The sequence below is a fragment of the Rosa rugosa genome, chromosome 6 (assembly GCF_958449725.1).
Source record: "Rosa rugosa chromosome 6, drRosRugo1.1, whole genome shotgun sequence".
In the NCBI taxonomy this organism is placed as follows: Eukaryota; Viridiplantae; Streptophyta; class Magnoliopsida; order Rosales; family Rosaceae; genus Rosa; species Rosa rugosa.
In genome coordinates this window covers 33,394,193-33,412,550 of record NC_084825.1, presented here as the reverse complement: position 1 = coordinate 33,412,550, position 18,358 = coordinate 33,394,193, and the positions used below count along the sequence as shown (strand labels likewise).

Genomic DNA, 18,358 nt, shown 5'->3' with positions numbered 1-18,358 from the left:
ACACCAATAGATGCCTTGTGTATCACCACCTTTCCCCCACCAAAATCTGCCCACCTTTGATTGGAATTTTTTGCACACTCCAATAGGCAATTGGAAAAAACTCATAGAATAAGTGGGAATAGCTTGAGCTACTGCTTTGATTAAAACAAGCTTACCCACTTTAGAGAGGAACTTCCCTTGCCAACCTTGGAGATGAACATCTAATCTATCATTCAACTTTTTGAAAACTTCTTTTTTATTTCTCCCAATTGTTATTGGTAATCCCAGGTACTTTTCATGGAAATCTATCACCGATTCATCTAATATGGCCTTCACTTCCTGTTTTACTCCTTCCAATGTACTAGGTCCAAAAGAAAGGGCTGACTTTTGGAAATTTATACGTTGACCTGCGGCACACTCATATAGTAGAAGACATTGTTTCAATGCAACACATTCTTGAACTGTTGCATTGACAAACAAGAGACTATCATCCGCAAATAATAGGTGGGAGATTGAGGGTGTAGTAGGTGCCACCTTAACTCCACTTATTAGTGTCGAATTGTCTGCATGTTGTAGAAGACCAAACAAGCATGTTGTAGAAGACCAAACAACTCCTCCGATATAAAGAGAAATAAATATGGGGACAAAGGGTCACCTTGACGTATTCTTCTCGTTGGCTTGAAAAAACCCACAGGTTGCCCTTTCCACAAAACCGAGAAGGATACCGAATTAACACACCTCATAATTAGCGTCACCCACTCCTCCACAAACCCTAGCTTCAGCATTACTTCCTTCAGGAAACTCCACTCCACCCTATCATATGCTTTATTTATATCCAATTTGAGTACCATCTTGGGTGATGTCATGTTCTTTTCAACTCTGATGGTGTGAACGGTTTGAAAAGCAGCAATAATATTATCTTGGATATTTCGACCTGGGACAAAAGCACTTTGAGTGCCAGAAATAATCTCTGGCAAGAACTTCTTGAGACGGTTAGCAATTGTCTTTGAAATCAACTTATAAACAATAGTGCAAAGACTGATAGGTCTAAACTCGGTCACCAACTTAGGGCTGGAGCATTTTAAAATAAAAGAGAGAAGTGTGTGATTAAACTCCCCCAAATCCTTCCCCTCGTTCAACACACCCAGGTAGAAATCACACACTGAACTTCCCACAATAGGCCAATATGTCTTGAAAAATACGGCTGACATTCCATCAAAACCTGGTGACTTTTGTGCTGCCATGTGCTTTAAAGAGACCTCAATCTCCCATCTCTCAAACTTTTTCAACAACTTAGCATTTACATCATCAGATACTCCTCGGAGAATCTTGTCTAATACCAGCTCAATGTTAATGCAACCATCAGTTGTATAAAGTTTCGTGAAAAAGGATACAAAAGCTGACTGCACATCATTCATCTCCTCACACTAGTCACCATTCTCATATGAGATTCCTACCACCTTGTTCTGCTTCCCATGACCTTTGCATGAGCATGGAAAAACTTGGTATTTTTGTCTCCTTCGTGTGGCCAATCAATCCTGGACTTTTGCTTCCACATGGTTTCTTCCATCTCCGCATATTTCTCCAGCTTCGATTTAATTAGAGATCGCTGTTTTCAGTCCATCTCGCTTTGAACATCAATTGGGAACTGTTGTAACGAAGCCTTAAGGTCTCCGATCCTCCTTGGTATATGTCCAATGACTGTTTTATTCCAGTGAGACAACTGTTCAGCACACTGCTTGTTTAGTTTTGTGAGAAAAGTTGACTCAGCCATTGTCTGATCATCCCAAACCTCCTTAATTATGTCACTACACCTCTGCTCTTTGGTCCAAAAGCTTTCAAACATAAATCATCTCCTTCCCACCTGTTTCTTTTGAAGACCTGTTCCTAGCAAATCAAACATCAAGGGCAAGTGGTCACTTACCCCAACTTCAATATGGTACTCATGTACTCTGGGGAAAGAAGCAGCTGCTTCATTATTCATTAAGCCCCTATCCAATCTTTCATGTACTATACCATTGCTCCAAGTAAATTCTGGACCTGAAAACTCAATGTCCTGTAGGCAACAGTCATTAATAACCTGACTGAATCTATCCATCTAACATACAGGTCTTGGTCTGCCCCCACTCTTCTCTTCACTAGTGATTATCTAGTTAAAATCCCCAAACACAAGCCATGCTACATGAGGATGCAAGTATGAGAGTCGTCGAAGTACTTCCCATGAGTGATGCCGCTCTCCCGTTTCGAGGTTTCCATAAAAACCGGTTAGTCTAACTTGTTTACCATCAACTACCACCATCACGTCAATAAAAACTGATGTAGCATCAATCACCGTAACATTCAAGTTGTCCTTCCAACAGAAGGCCAAACCCCATTCTTGTTTCCCCGTACGCTCCACTACTTTGCAATTAACATACCCTAACTTACCACACAACTTTTCCATGACTGCCTTCTTTTTCTTTGTCTCCAATAAGAAAACAAAGTCTGGATCTTGTGCCCTTAACAACTTCTTAAGGGCGTTGAATGTGGACGGGTTCCCAAGCCCGCGCACATTCCACCTTAGGAGACTCATTGTTCGTGGTGGGCCGGGATTTCGGGTCCAACCACTTTAGTCCCCTTCTCGAAACTAGAACTAGAGCTTACTGTATTACCAATCTTCTTCCTCGACTATTTACTCGGAGAGCCAAAGACAAATAACTTGCTTGGAGAGCGGGTAATAACAAAACCCTTACTTTTCCTTTCTTTACCTGGAGAAGTTGCTACCTGCTTCGAATCAGTCTTAGAAGCAGATCCATCCTCCACATTCTTCTTACCCTCACCCCTCCCCTTCTTTTTTGGTGAAGTAATATTCTTATCTACTCCCTGATTCTTCTCATTTCTGTTAGTTGCCTTCTCCTTAGAACCGACTTTTGAAAAACACTTCAAGTCAAAACCACTTGTTGTAATAACCACATTGAAGAGCGAAGGGACATCAACAGGCTTCTCAATCATTGTACTGACCTCCTTCCCACCCATACTGCCAGAGTCCAAAATAGAGTCCGTCATTATAACTTCCTCACTTGGCTTTTCCCAAGTAAGTTTGCGACGCTTCGAAAAACTGCAATGCTCAACGTTCCCCTGCCTCCTAGCTTCCCTTACTTCCTCTCTAACTTCCAACTCTGTCAAAACATCACGCTCCCTTACCACCCCACTCACATTTAATTCTGGAGCTTTGACAGACCACCCTTTTTGCTTGGAATTAACCCAAAGGATCGACCTTGCAGCTGGCCATAGAGATAAATCGAGTAAACATCCTTCGAAATTGTCTTCCAACATCCATATTTCTCCTCCGTGATCTTCCCCTCCATTCTAGCCTGACAACTAGTCCCCACATGATCCAATAAACCACAAAAGAGGCAAAAAAGAGGCAAAAATGAGGCAAATGCTCGTACTCAAACACCACCTTACTAAGTTGTGTGTCCTGTTGATCAAATTGTAATCTCAGACCCTTTCTCAACGGTTCTGAGAGCTTTAGCTCCACTCTCAGCCTGAGATAACTCCCACTACCATCTCCAAAAACATTCGGATCCTCATAATAAATATACCGATACTACTGCCAATTTTCCTCCCCATTTTGTCAGTTAAAAGCGCTAGCTGGAGGCAGCCCCTTCACTCTGATCCAAAATTCCTGGATAATTAGTGGAATCTCCCCGGGATCAATCATTCCATCAGTTGGGATCAACACCAACAATGAATTATCATAAGACCACAGGTTACCCTGCAAAGTCCTCATCCGATCCCCATCAGTTTTAAAAGGAAAAACAAATTGCTCCGAGTTCTCCCACTCCAGGATGGAAAAGTCCTTCTTTGTTAGTCATATCTTTCTAATAATACGCCTAAAGGACTCCACATTGACCTTCTTATTGGTGAGAACTTTCTCAACCAACCAGAATCTCTCTGCTATTAGCGACTTTGGATCATCCACTGTTATAACTTCCAGGTGCTCATCATCCTGTATTGCCAGACGACGGGAAAAGTCATCTAGTACCTCCTCCATTCGTAACAATACTTTCTCCAACCCCGACCACACCGTCTGCACAGTGTAGAGAGCCCTCCACATGCACTACAGATGAACCGAGGACTTTGTTGATCAGATGCGGCGGAACTAATCCACCAGACTACGGCAAAAACCCTATTTCACTTAAACCCTAACTCCGAAAGAGTAGGGGACTCCAAAGTTCCTCTCCTTACAAACTTAAGGGACATTACATACATGTATTTCAAAAATAGTGTTGATGATAATATATAAAGTTTGTTTCCCGAATGGTATTTAGGTTTTACTTTTAATATATATTATTGTATTTATATCTTCAATTGAGAATACAAAGTTTGAGTCCTCAATTTTTAAGAAATTTTCACAAGAAAGAAAACATTGCATGAGAATTTTAAAATGATTATGGGTGGCCATTTCAAATTGTTTCACATCCTCACTAGTCCTTAGATACCGTTATTACCAACATATCACTACTGTTCTAATAAATAAGTAAAATATAATTGGTTAATCACAATCTCGTAGAGTCATAACAAATGGCATATATATTTAAAAAAAAAAGACATATATTAAGGGAGAGTCTCAAATGAGAACTTTAAATAAGGACTGCATATATATTTTTTTAAATTAATGATTTTTTTTTTTTTAATAGGAATTGATTGCATTAGTAATCAAGCCATGAAAACAGGCCAGAGTCTAACGAAATTTACAGACAGAATCCCGGGACAAACCGGATAACCTATCTAAGCCACAACTAGACCCATTAAAATCTCTGGGATGCTCGTTGAACAGCAAGCCTAAACTACGCAAGAATAATCTCGCTCTCTAAGGAACAAATATTCATCTAGTCTAATCTGCCAATCACGCAATTGTGGTACAAATATCAACTAGAAACATCTTAGAAAATCTTATAGAAATCACCCCTACATTAAAAGGCTTGAGTCCAGAATGTCTAAAAGCCTAGAGATCTTAGGAAAACGCTAGTCCCTTCCCCGTAGGGTTGGAACCAACACCATCTTCAGCCTCCTTAGTAGCCAACAACCTCGACATTAGGTCGCTCCTCGGGCTCTTCTTGAGGGAATGCATCATATAGCCTCCATTTTCATATTTGAGCCAAATAGGCCTAGTCCCTGCCTTCGGCCCACGAACAGCATCCCTAGGCCCAGTCAACTCCGATCCATAAATCTCCGGCCCAGCAACCAGCCCGGTCAAACCCGCGACCAAACCTAGTCTGAAACTAGGGTTGCCCGACAATTTTTCCGGGGCTTCTTCTTGTCCACAGCCTTCTGCCGCACTGACTAGACCTCCAGCATCCGACCGGTCTCAACCACAGGCCCAGTCACCGCCAGCCTTTGAGAGACCCTCCTCGGTCCACTTGTTGCCTCCACAAAACGTGGTGCACCTGCATCCCCATTGCCTGGGCCGAGGAAGTCCCAGCTCGACACCACCGAATGCACCGAGCCACGCTGCCACCGCCCCTAAAGCTGCAGGCGTCGACACCAGCCCCGCCGTTCCAACCCGATCCGCAAAGCCACAATCGTAACATCACCCTCAGTTGAGAATCGCTTCAATCGGAGCCCTCAAAATCCTTGATCGAGACCCCAGCATCGCTGCAGGAGAAACCACGATCTCTCCAAGCCCACGCCGCCATCGTCTCTCCACTGTCCGGTCTGGAGAGCACGAGCCTCCCCGCCGCCATCACGAAACCTAGGTTTCCCCTTCCCTGGTCGCTCCGCAAGTTTCGGAGGCCTTCTCATTCTTCAAGATCAAAATTATTCAATTCATTCATTTTTTAAAATTAATGGTTTGATAAGTGGTCCAATTTTTAATTGAAATATATTATTTATTCAACACATAAGTCATCCAACGATTGATTTAGAAGTCCTCATAAGGTTCTAAATTATAGGTCATTAAAGTCACATGTAATATATTGACAGAAAATAATTGTTGGCCTCAAATCAGGCCTAAAAGTTGTAGCCACAATTTGATGTGGTATGCCATGTCAAGCATGCGCATTACCTATTTGCCACATCATGCCATGTATAAAAACAACAAATCTTTTTTCTCCAATCAGGCAAAGAAAAAAAATATCTTCATTGTTTTTACAATTGATTAAAACAAGAAAGACAAAAAATTACACTCGTGCTAGATTACAATTGATTGTTGCCGTATAGTATATCATGTTGAATCACAGTTCTCAAAAATTGTTCAACGTGAAAACAAAAGGAAAAATAAAAAAGTAAAGCAATATACAAGTAATTCGATCAATAGATTTGCACATACATCTGGGGGTTACAACAAATCTATTGCATTAACTACACATGTATATGAATTTGAAGTTTGTTAGGTTCCTCTAAATTTTTTTCCTTCATTTTTTAAAGGTTTTTCCCATTTAATTTTTTTTCCCTAATTTAAGAGTAATTTATGAAATCACAAAGACACAAAAAAGAAGAAGAAGAAATGAACACAGAGACATGCAATAAAGCCAGAGAAAAAAAGCGAAGAAAAATATTGCCATAGGAGAAGGGAAATAGCGGCTATGTAACCATGTTATAATAAATTCTTATTTGTTGTCGGGTAGAGTGTCGACTGCCTTCCTGGTTCAATAATTGAACATCAATCGCACTAGCTTATGGAGCAAGGTTTGGAAAAAGCTTCTGCGCAAATGCTTCTTTTTATTCTTCTCATTTAGAGAGTGAGTTTTGGACTTTTGTTTTAGAACAATTCTTAGATTCACCCTTAAGGTGAATGAGCATATTTACCCTCTCTTGCGATTAGCGCATAATAATTTTATAATTTTTTAATCTAACAATTCACCCTCTCTTGCGAGTAGCGCATAATAACTTTATAATTTTTTAATCCAACCATTCATGTTGTATAACGTAATACAAAGATTAGTTCTGTAAAAAATCAATCAACTTGAATACCTTTTAGTTATTCATTTTTATGAAATACATGGACGGTTCATCATAATAGTAGTAAGTGTTATTGGAATTAAATAATTTCCGATTTGATTGATTTTTTACAGAGATGATCTTTAAAGGACAATTTTAGATATGGACCATTGAATTATAAATTTATTAAGTAAAAGTATGTTAATTGACAATGGGGGTGAATATGCTCGTTCATCCTAGAGGTGAATCTAAGAATTTCCTTTGTTTTATCCTTTCATTAGCTTACTTGTCGTAAAATAAAATAAAATAAATAAAAAATAAAAAAGTAAAAGAAGCCTTGCTTGTGGTCATCAGGTGACTGATCAATGTCGTCGACAAGTCATTTGTCTTAATGAGGAAGAGAAAATTGCTCAAGCTATATATACAGATGTGTCTGGCCTGTTAGTCGCAAGATTTTAAAAACCTATTTTGATTGGCTATTGAACAAGATCATCTTGTAATCTCTAATTTTTGGAGTATTGGAATTACATTTCACGGTTTAATATGGGGAATTGGAGTGAGGCTGAGCCTCCTATGCCAGTTTGAATAGGTTCGATCTAAACTGTTATTAGGAAAAGAAAAGAATCCGCAAAGTGAAAAGAGAATATGCCCCGATCGATGCAATGGAGATAATATCATGCATGAATACGTCTAAATTTTAACCCAATGAAGATGATATATTTCTACGATCTCATTGACCTTACCCCCAATGGCCGGCCATGCCATGCATAGGTATTAAGCTGTGGACTTGTGGCCACTATAATGATCAGAAGCACATTTAAAATTAGAAATTAATTATTAAGGCCTTTAGGGGGCATATGTCAATATAAAGTACATTAATCCCAAAAAAAAATATAAAGTAAATTAGCATGAACTGTTTATTACATAATCACGTACGTAATTTTGTGTACATTACAAGAATTCCTAGCAGCTATTGCAAGTAAGTATTTTAATCACGACGGTGTGACCTAAAACACTACTTAACCAACATACACTGAGTTACATATATACATTCGGCCAAGAAAAACCTATATATATTTTTTGCTCGTATGCGTACTAAGCAGACATAGCTAGCTAGCTAATTAGATAATCACAATTACAATGGCCCAATACAGTAATGCTTTCGTGCTTGTGATTGCCTTTATGGTAGTTTTTCCGATCATGGTGTTGGGAGGAACAGCTTATCATGTCGGACGTGCTGCTGACTGGAACGATCATCTGTTCGATTACCAGGGTTGGGCTTGGAGCATAAATTTCCAAGTCGGAGATTCTCTAGGTGAATACTATCAATTTGCTGCATTCATAATCACTCTTTAATTTTTTGACCAAAAAAAAAAAAAAATTAAGAAACTAGATTTGCTGCTTAGTTAACTCCTTTGCTGCTCTCTCTGTAGAATATCATTTGAATCTGCAGGCATAGGGCTTCCATTCTTCATATTCTCTAGTCTCGTTATAGCTCAGTTTCGTATGTTGGTCCATTCGATCAGTTTGGGCATCTTAAACCGGCTGCTGATGGAGGGCTTGAATTAGCAAACCCACTGTACTTTAGTCTATCGATCCGTAGTCTCTGAGTTTTTACACGCACTATACATAGACACGCCATAGGTTTTCGGGGTCTAAGAGTTGCAAGAGGGTCTTCCGTCTTCCTTAAGGCTCCAACTATTTGTTTGTTGCTCAACATTTCTTTGCTTTCCGACATATAGGAAAATTGAGTACCTTGCAGATTAGAAAGACAATTTAGTCTCAAATGCATATGTTGTTCGTATATGTCTGAAAAGTTAAGCTCTTGGACTAATTCTTCAATGCATGCATCATTGCTTAACATGGTATGTACTAAGGAGTTTTTTTTATTTATTTTTATTTTTTTCTGTTTCATTTATCATTATCACTTTGTAATTTCAGAGATATCGATCTTTTTATTTTTTTCTGTTTCATTGATCATTATCACTGTAATTTTAGAGATATCTTTGGTGGAAGTTTGTCTTACATCTAGGTTTTTTGTATTCCAGTTTTCAGTTACCATGCAGATGTACACTCTATCGTTGTAGCAGCTAATCGTGTACTGTATGATGGATGTTCTTCAACTCCAAACTTGGGAGTGTATCAGAGCGGATATGAAGAATTAGTCTTGCCGGTTGCTGGGACCTATTATTTCTTCTGCGGAAATCAATGCAACCAAGGAATGAAATTTGTTGTCACTGTGTGAACCAGTTGATATATATAATTATTTAAGGCCTGTATTCCCACCTACAAAGCAACCCATGTGGAGAGAAATCTAGTTAGTAATTTCTCTTTAAATTCTGGAGTAGTCATGCCAAATTGAAAGCCTGTACCTCCTACAAAAAGCAACCGAGAGAAATTTAGTTAGTATGCAAAGAATGCATACTAATTGTAGCAGTCATTTCCAAAGGAACAATTCTCAGGTTCACCCCTTGGGGTGAAGCAGCATATTCACCCTCTCTTATGATTAACGCGTAATAACTTTTTGATTTTCTAATCCAACCATTCAAGTTGTATAATGTAATACAAAGATTAGTTCTGTAAAAAATCAATCAAATTGAAGACCTTTTAATTATTCATTTATATGAAATACATGGACGGTTCATCATAATAGCAGTAAGTGTTGTTAGAACCGTCCATTTATTTGATTCAATTAGATAATTAAACGATTTCCGATTCGATTGATTTTTTACAGAGATGATCTTTAAATGCTAATTTAAGATATGGACCGTTAGATTATAAATTTATTAAGTAAAAGTGAGTTAATCGATAATAGGGGTGAATATGCTTGTTCACCCAGGGGTGAACCTAAGAATTGTTCTTTCCAAAGCTATGTACCATATGGTTTAAATGGTATCTTGTTGAATTTATAACACAATATTAGAGAAGTCAACGTACTCGATATTGAATTGTGTATGTGCTTGTTGAAAGCATGAAGCTTATTGAAGAAAAAATTACATAAAGCTGAAAAAGAAGAACAGAGAAAGCGAGAGACAAGTTAGGAGTACGTACTTTGTTACCGACCATATGCTTCGGAGCCAAGCATAATGGTTGGAATACCCAGGGCTTGAATTCAACATGGCTTGAATTCAAGTGCATCACAGATATCAAAAATCTGTTGCTTCTTTACTCTGATCTGAACTTGAGTGTTATATCTTTTGCTTCATCAGGGCAAGTGTTGCCTGAACTTGAGATACATAGGACAAGCCAGCAGCTTAGTTGAAGAAACCAATGTTGACAAAGTCAAGTATAACACAATTGAGAAATTGAGATGCTTAATTGTATGATACTCATTCACCTCATAACAGAGGATTATATAGAAAGTTTACAGAATAATTTGTTGCCAACATAGATAGGAAGTGCTAACTCCACTAATGATAGTGCTAGCTATACTAATGATAGTGTCGACCACTATAATCTCTCTACCACTCACGACACTCCCCCTCAAGTTGGCGCATACACATCAACCATGCCCAACTTGCTTAGTGAGTCATAAAACGCCTTCCTGGAAACTCCTTTGGTAAGGTAAGTATATCTGCAAGTTGCTCTTCAGTAGGAACAAAAGGAAAGCTAACAAGTTTGGCATCAAGCTTCTCTTTTATAAAGTAACGATCAACCTCCATATGCTTAGTACAATCATGTTGTACTGGATTCTGTGATATATCAATGGCTGCCCGATTTTCACAATACAATTGCATAGTACTTTTGAGTTTGAAACCTAAATCACATAACAAATTTCTCAGCCACAGCAATTCACACACTCCATGAGCCATACCTCTATACTCAGCCTCAGCATTGGATCGCGCCACAACTTTCTGTTTCTTACTCTTCCATGTAACCAAATTACCTCCCACAAAGGTAAAGTAACTTGATGTTGACCTCCTATCTGTGATATTTCCAGCCCAATCTGCATCTGTGAAGCCACAAACCTCAAGAATGTTGTTGTGTTTAGAAAACATTACTCCTCTCCCTGGAGCTGACTTCAAGTACCTTAAAATTTTCACAACAGCATCCATGTGACTTTCACTCGGGTTATGCATGAACTGACTTACCACACTCACTGCATATGCAACATCTAGTCTAGTATGAGCCAAATAAATCAAGCGCCCAACCAACCTCTGATAGCGAGCTCGGTCAGTAGGTACTTGATCTGGATACTCTGCTAAACAATGATTTTGCTCAATAGAAGTGTCAATAGGTTTGCAATCCAACATACCTGTCTCTGTCAGTAGGTCAAGAATATACTTCCTCTGGCACAAGTAGATCCCTTCTCTGCCCCTGGCTACCTCAATTCCTAAGAAGTACTTTAGTTCTCCCAAGTCCTTCATCTCAAACTCAGAGGGTAGCTGTCTCTGTAGTATATCCATCTCAATAGTATCATTGCCAGTGATTACCATATCATCAACATAAATGATTAGAGTTGTTACCTTCCGTTGTTGATACTTGAGAAATAAGGTATGGTCTGAGTTACTCTGTTTGTAACCAAACTTCCGCATAAACTGTGAAAACCTCCCAAACCAAGCGCGAGGTGACTGTTTGAGACCATATAGAGATTTTCTCAATTTGCATACAAAATCACCAGGAGAAGCAGCTACATACCCAGGTGGAAGACTCATGTATACCTCCTCAGCTAATTCCCATGAAGAAACGCATTCTTGACATCAAACTGTCGGAGTGGACAATTTAAATTAGCAGCACATGAAAGCAGAAGCCGAATAGAGTTCATTTTGGCAAGCTTTTCCCCGACGTTTATACTTACGTATAATTTTCTCTTCCTGTTCCTCAGTAGTTATCACTTTATTCTTGCTCCCCTTAGGGCGCCCTACCTTCTTCTTCTTTAGGGAAACCAACATCCTACCATTCTTGTGTTGTAGAATCAGCGAGACATTATCTTCAACCTCAAGTGGAGAGTCAGGAAAAGCCAAATATTTTTTCCCAAAACGATCCAACTTGGTAACAGCCTTTCTTTTCCTCCCCACTGGCCCCATTTGCAGAGAGGAAAATTTCACATGGGCAGCCTCTGTCCGAGTCGTCACTACAGAAGCTGGAACCAAAGCCAATGATGCTTCATGACTCTCACCCCTGAAACCGGTCAGCTGCACAGCCCCCGCAGCCTTGATCTCAGTCAACACGTTATCCAAAACATTGGGGTTTCCCATCATCTTGGAACCAAATGATCTAACAGATCGCAGGGACGCAAGACCTCCCTTACCAGCATTGTTAACCCCTGCATCGACTCCGCCAGAGCCCGAACCTTGCTCCATAACAATCAGAGCGGCATTGCTTTGCTGAGTCCAGCTCTCGTCCTCCAAAGCCCGACCATGCATCAACGATGAACGAACAGCCTCTGACCCAAAGGTAATAGACAAACCAGCCATGGCAGATGCAGGGGGAATAACTTGAACCTCCTCCTTCTCTTTGATCAACTGCTTATCACAACCTAGGGCATCATGGATAAACAACCCACAGTCGCGACAAAAACCTTTAACCTTCTCATAGATCAAGGAAAGCTCCGGTTTCACCACAGGAGAGAACTCGATCACCTTCCATGTGCGGATACGGTGCCGGACGTCGAACACAACCTTGATCCTCTGTTCCTCTTCCTTCCTCTTCACGACATTCTGATCCACACGAACCATTGTCCCAATGGACGCCCCCACCAACTCGAGCACGTTCTTGTTTCTCAGTCCAAAAGGAAGGCCCTTCACCGTGACCCAAGTTTCCATCATATTCAGCGGCACATCCTCCACTGGACTGAGACCATCATACTACCACCAGCATAGTGTTGCGGTAAAACCAGGGACCCCTATGTAGGATGCGATTACGCATCGCTTCACTGTCAAATTGGAATACAAACTTCTCACCTGCATCTTGTATAGTGAGCCCCGACCTGATACGCCAAATAGTAGCAATCGTTCCTTTGAATCCCGGAAACTTGGCTTTCAGGGCCAACAATCTGCCAGCCATATACCAAAACCCATCCTAGAACGCCGCAGCCCCCGCCTCACCCAGCGAAACCAAAGTTGAATCCGAGTTGATGAGCCGTGCTTGAACCCCGTTCATGCCTTCTGCCATCAAGAAGAAAGAAGAAAAAAATTGATGCAAGATCGACCAGGTTTTGGCGATTTATCGATGTTGAGACCATCGAGAAACCCTAGTAGAGACGGCTAGGTCACAACAAGACTTGGAACTTTTCTTTATATATATATATATATATATATATATATATATATATATATAATTGATATGAAAACAATTACTGACCTCATATAATAAGACAAAATCTTAATTTGAGATGTCAATCTGATTTGACATTCATGTTATTTGTCAGATAAGATATCTATCTATCACACCGTGTAATAAAACATACCATCTTACCCATTCGTAATTGTTGCTTTTAAGTTTTTCTTCCTACCCTAGCTAATTCAAATCATATTTAGAATGCAGATCGACATTCATAGAACATGGGTTATGTCCTTCATTCATTTGATCATGCAAGAAATTTCGATGGCTTTTTGGTGAAGATTATGCATGTCTTTTTCACTTTCTTGGTTAGAGAATGAAAGAGTCATAATGAATCCTAATCCCCTCATGTGAAGGATTATTTCAAATCCTGTGTTGAGAGTTACCATCGTATTATAAGTTTATAACCTAAAGAAAACTTTAGACGTTTCTACCCTAGCTATACTCGTTTTACTTCTGCTTGAAGAAATCAAAATATAGTAATGTATAGGGGCTAGTGGATTACATCTAGATTAGTTGTTACACAATTCTAGATCAATTAATCTTGGATTTGACGAGTTGTCATTCCGTGGCGAATGGATTATTGCAGACTTTCAGATTTCACGCTTTGGCGAATGGATAATTGCCGAAATTCAATAGAAAAATTGGTCGCCCCCCTTAAAATCCCTTGGTGGGAGGTGAGATTAATGCCTGAAGCAAATAAAAGGCATGGAATCTCTGGAATAGAAATATAGCGAACAGTGCCCAAGCATTGTAATCAACTCCAGCATTCCAGCTCTCTGCATGCATCTCTAACAGGATAAAAATGGTACTAATGACTCGTGCAATGTTAAGTTAAGCTAAATCTTAAAGTAATTTCAACTAGGTCCACTGTTCTACTATGGCTTTTATTGAGAGAATGAGAGTGATACTGAACAAAATATCATCCGCCACTTCCAAACCGATTCAAACCCATGCATACTTAAAAAAAGTCATCACTTTAGTACAAACTACCCGTTGATTATCATTAAGGCGTACGTATCCGTCACAAGAAGAATCTGTCAAGTCTTTTCCATCTTTTAATATAGTTCAATGGGATTTCAAATGTCGTTCTAACTAGATACAAATAAATAACAGCTTATAATTTCATCTTAGAATTTGGAACGGAGTCGGGCATCTCACCGAGGGTGAGAGTTTGGGGGATGTCTCATTGGCCTACGCCGATAGAGCCGGCCATAGTCGAAGTAAATTATTGAACATGAACATGATGTGTTCCAAAGAGCAGCTTTAAATAGAACTAGACAAAGTTCATATTACTTCAAGAAGTAGCTTAACATGGGACGACTCAGTGCCGCTCTGGTTCTCATTGCCCTTGTCGTTTTACCTAGCATGGTTTTGGGTTTACAGAATTTATTGTTGGAGATAAAGACCGCTGGACTGCTGGAGTAGATTACTCATCCTGGGCTTCTAGCTATATGTAAAGTGTTGGAGATTTTAGGTGATTATCTACCATGCAACTTCAGCAAATCGCTTCATTCCTTTCAATTATGTGCTGCAGGCATTCACCCCATGGCCCAGGAGTAGGGCTGCCACTTGGTTTGGTAATTACCAAACCGACCGAATACCAACCGATGTTTTAAGTTTGGTAAACCGACTTTTTGGTAACCGAGACCGATAAAACCGAAATAAAAAATTACCGAAAAAGTTGGTTTGGTTTTGGTAAATACCGAATCTACCGATTATCTAAATATTAGCTTTATATACTATGATTTTCAATACACATACATGTATATTAAGAAATAAACATAAATTTTTTCATAATAGTATGAACATTACTACATATACTACATTAATAGTACATGTATTTTAAGTAACCTAGTCAAAGATGGTTAAATAACCTAGTTTTATTGAAAATGACTCAAACTTGATGTCATATATACAAAAGAAAGCTATAATTAGGAGATGAGTACAAAGTTTACGACTATAAAATTGAAGAACCTAGTTTTGTTCGTTCTAATTTTAATTACAAAGAATTAGTTGTTCTAAAGTTGGTAATACCGAAAACCGAAATACCGAATTTGGTAGTTAGGATTAAAAACCGAAAATTTTGGTTGGTAATTGGTAGCTCAATTTTGAAACCGAAAGCTTTGGTTTTGAAGTTGATAATACCTATAACCGATTCGAACCGACCGAGTGACAGCCCTACCCATGAATGTAGAGAGGCCCAAGCTACATTCCACAGTCTCATGCCCCCCTCATGTGTAATAATAAAATTTATTTTATTTTTTATTTTTTATTTTTTTGAACTATAAAAGTTTGATATATTTCGAGATTAGAGGAAGAAAACATGTTTACCTGAGCAATGGAGAACGACAAAAGAAACAAGAAGGCTTGAAATTGGAAGAGGTTAGAAGGTGGAGTAATAGCATTTACTAGAATTTTTTTTTTCTTAACTATTTCTTTAAAATTATGGGTTGGGCTATAGTTCATGTAACCCACTGAATAGATATGTCACGCGTGTGACCAACATTCATAGGTGGGCTGAACTACTCCGATACAATGGAAAATTAGAGATCCAACTCAAAACCAATTTGACACTGGTGTAAACCTTTATAAGGTCTTTTGTGAAGTCTTCATTTTTGAAGCATGACAACACTGACTTTGTAATTGTTAGATCTAGTAAAAGTAAATTGAAAAATCTGACTATCAAATGATCCAGCTAGGTAGAACTTCTCCAACTATTGCCTAAAAAGACTTTTAAGAGAAGGTAGAAATTGATGTCTTCATTCGCCCACATAACAAAGACTTTTCTAGATGTGTCTAAATCCTTCAATTGAGAGTGTGCAATAGAGTTTCAACTCCATATTCCTCGAAGTTCAAACAGTCGGTGCAAAAGAAAAGAAAATATATACGCAGCACAACTCTTTTTCAAGTATATTCCATAAAGATGAGATAATTTATGCTACAAATTTTGATACAAATTAATTACACCTGGTCTACTGAAGATGACTATTGATTACAGTCGACTCTCCTCGGCGGGAAGCTTCATGTATGAAAGTAAATTAGTTCATATCATGAGTTGAATATAATAATGGATTACAAATAGCCATGGGCGTAGTACATGTCACTGTACATGAGTATTAGGAGGGTCAATTGCCCTGCTCACCATCTTGACAAAATCAATTGTTTGTTAGATTTTTATTTTTATATAAGAGAAATATAAGTTATTTGACTCATTCCACCCCCCCTAATATAATAAAGGATTAAATTCAGTTTACCCTCTTAAGTTCATGTTAGTCTCTGTCTTCTCAATTTAATCAGTTTACCCCTCGAGCTTTTCAATTCTCCTCAACCGTGTCCATTCAGTCTAATTTGGACGTTACGTCTGAAAAAAAAAAAAAAGCCACTTTAAGGGATAAAATTGTCATTTCAAGAAAAAAAACAGCATGACAACAAAAAATTCTTCTTTTTTTTTTGACATGTTTTTTTTATTTTTTATTTCTCTCTCATTGAAGAAGAAGAATTTTTTTTTTTAAATTGTCATTTCAAGGAAAAAAGACACCATGACAAAAAAAAAATTCTTTTTTTTTTTTTTGTCATGGTTTTTTTTTTAATTTTTTTTAATTCTTTCTCATTGAAGAAGAAGAAGAAGAGAATTAAAAAAAAAAAAAAACCATGACAAAAAATAATCTTCTTCTTCTTCTTCTTCAATGAGAGAGAATTAAAAAAAAATTCTTCTTCTTCAATGAGAGAGAAATAAAAAAATTAAAAAAAACCATGACAAAAAAAAAAAGAAGAATTTTTTTTTTGTCATGGTGTTTTTTTTCCTTGAAATGACAATCTAAAAAAAATTATTCTTCTTCTTCTTCAATGAGAGAGAATTAAAAAAAAAAAACCATGACCAAAAAAAGAAAAAAAAATTTCTCATGGTTTTTTTTTTGTCATGGTGTTTTTTTTTCCTTGAAATGACAATTTTAGCCCTTAAAGTGGGCTTTTTTGTCAAACTTAACATGGACACGGTTGAGGAAAATTGAAAAGCTCGAGGGATAAACTGATTAAATTGAGAGGACTGAGACTAATATGAAATTACCTCCAAACCTCAGGGGGGTAAACTGAATTTAATCCTACAATAAAATACACAATTGGTTTTAACTAGTTTATGAGATCAAAAACGAAATTTGGTAATTGATCTATCAATAGTGTTTTCTTTTCTCGATTTTTATCATACGAAAAAGTTTCAGAGATAATAAAAAATTTCTTTCTATACAATTAGGTCATTTAATTTGTAGATTAGTAATTATGTAAGTTTGACCCCTCTTAACAAAATTTTTGATGCCACTGCAAATAGCAATGTAATGCCCCGGAAAATCCAAATTAAATTCCGTGGATTTTTAGAAATGATTTCACGATAGTAGGAGCGAGTACGAAGCTTGGAGAAGTTGTGGAATTAGTTCGAACGATTTTATTTTCGAAAACGAACGTTTTTAGGGGGTCAACAAAGTTGACTTTTTATACGTTCAAAATTTGGGAAAACTCCCTTCATGAAAGTTGTAGAGCTCGTCGATACGAGTTCGTGGACATGTGGAACGCAATATTCGGAGTTCGTATGATTAAGTTATGAATATTTGAAAATTTGGGAATTTTCTATAAATAGGAAAAATATCAGATTTATTCATTAAGGACGAAAAAATGCAAATTTTGCATTTTGGCCCCCGGTTTCCTCCGTTCTCTCTCCTCCCTACGCAGCCGACCCGACTGACCCGACCCGGATCCATCTCCCTCCTCCGGCGTCCTCCGGCCACGACCCGGCCCTCTCCGGACTCGCCGTGCCACGCCCAGCCGCCTGGTGGCCTCCCCTTGCACCGCCGCTGCCCCCAGACGTGGATCGAAGCCCCCCAGAGCCTAGCATTCGACCCGACCGGATCTTGGCCGTGCCGGCGTTGCACGGGCCGATCCTCCCCATTTTCGTGATCTCCTCCTCCCCCTGATCATCCCCATATAGGCCTTGCTTGACGATTTGGAGTGTGGAGTGAAAGATCACGAGTTGAAGATTTCGACGTCCCTGATTCAATCTGGAATCTGATCAGACGCACGAGATTAATCCAACTTCAACGCTTGATTTAGGACGATCTAGGCCGAACCAGGCTTAGCTCCAGGTATGAAAGTCGACCACCCTTTCATTTTGAACCAGTTT

General features: G+C 38.7%; 1 protein-coding gene across 1 annotated transcript; it reads left to right on the top strand.

Annotated features, from left to right (window-relative positions):
- The first annotated feature begins 8,023 nt into the window (after nucleotides 1–8,023).
- LOC133714203 (mavicyanin-like) lies at nucleotides 8,024–9,617 on the top strand. Its single transcript, XM_062140290.1, has 2 exons — nucleotides 8,024–8,218; nucleotides 8,952–9,617. The coding sequence occupies exons 1-2, from the start codon at nucleotides 8,044–8,046 to the stop codon at nucleotides 9,146–9,148; spliced, it is 372 nt and encodes a 123-aa protein (XP_061996274.1). The 5' UTR covers nucleotides 8,024–8,043; the 3' UTR covers nucleotides 9,149–9,617.
- Nucleotides 9,618–18,358: the final 8,741 nt, after the last annotated feature.

Coding starts and splice junctions, on each gene's coding strand:
- LOC133714203 (XM_062140290.1), top strand. CDS start 8,044: ATGGCCCAATACAGTAATGCTTTCGTGCTTGTGATTGCCTTTATGGTA. Junction 8,219..8,951: donor CCAAGTCGGAGATTCTCTAG/GTGAATACTATC, acceptor TTTGTATTCCAG/TTTTCAGTTACCATGCAGAT.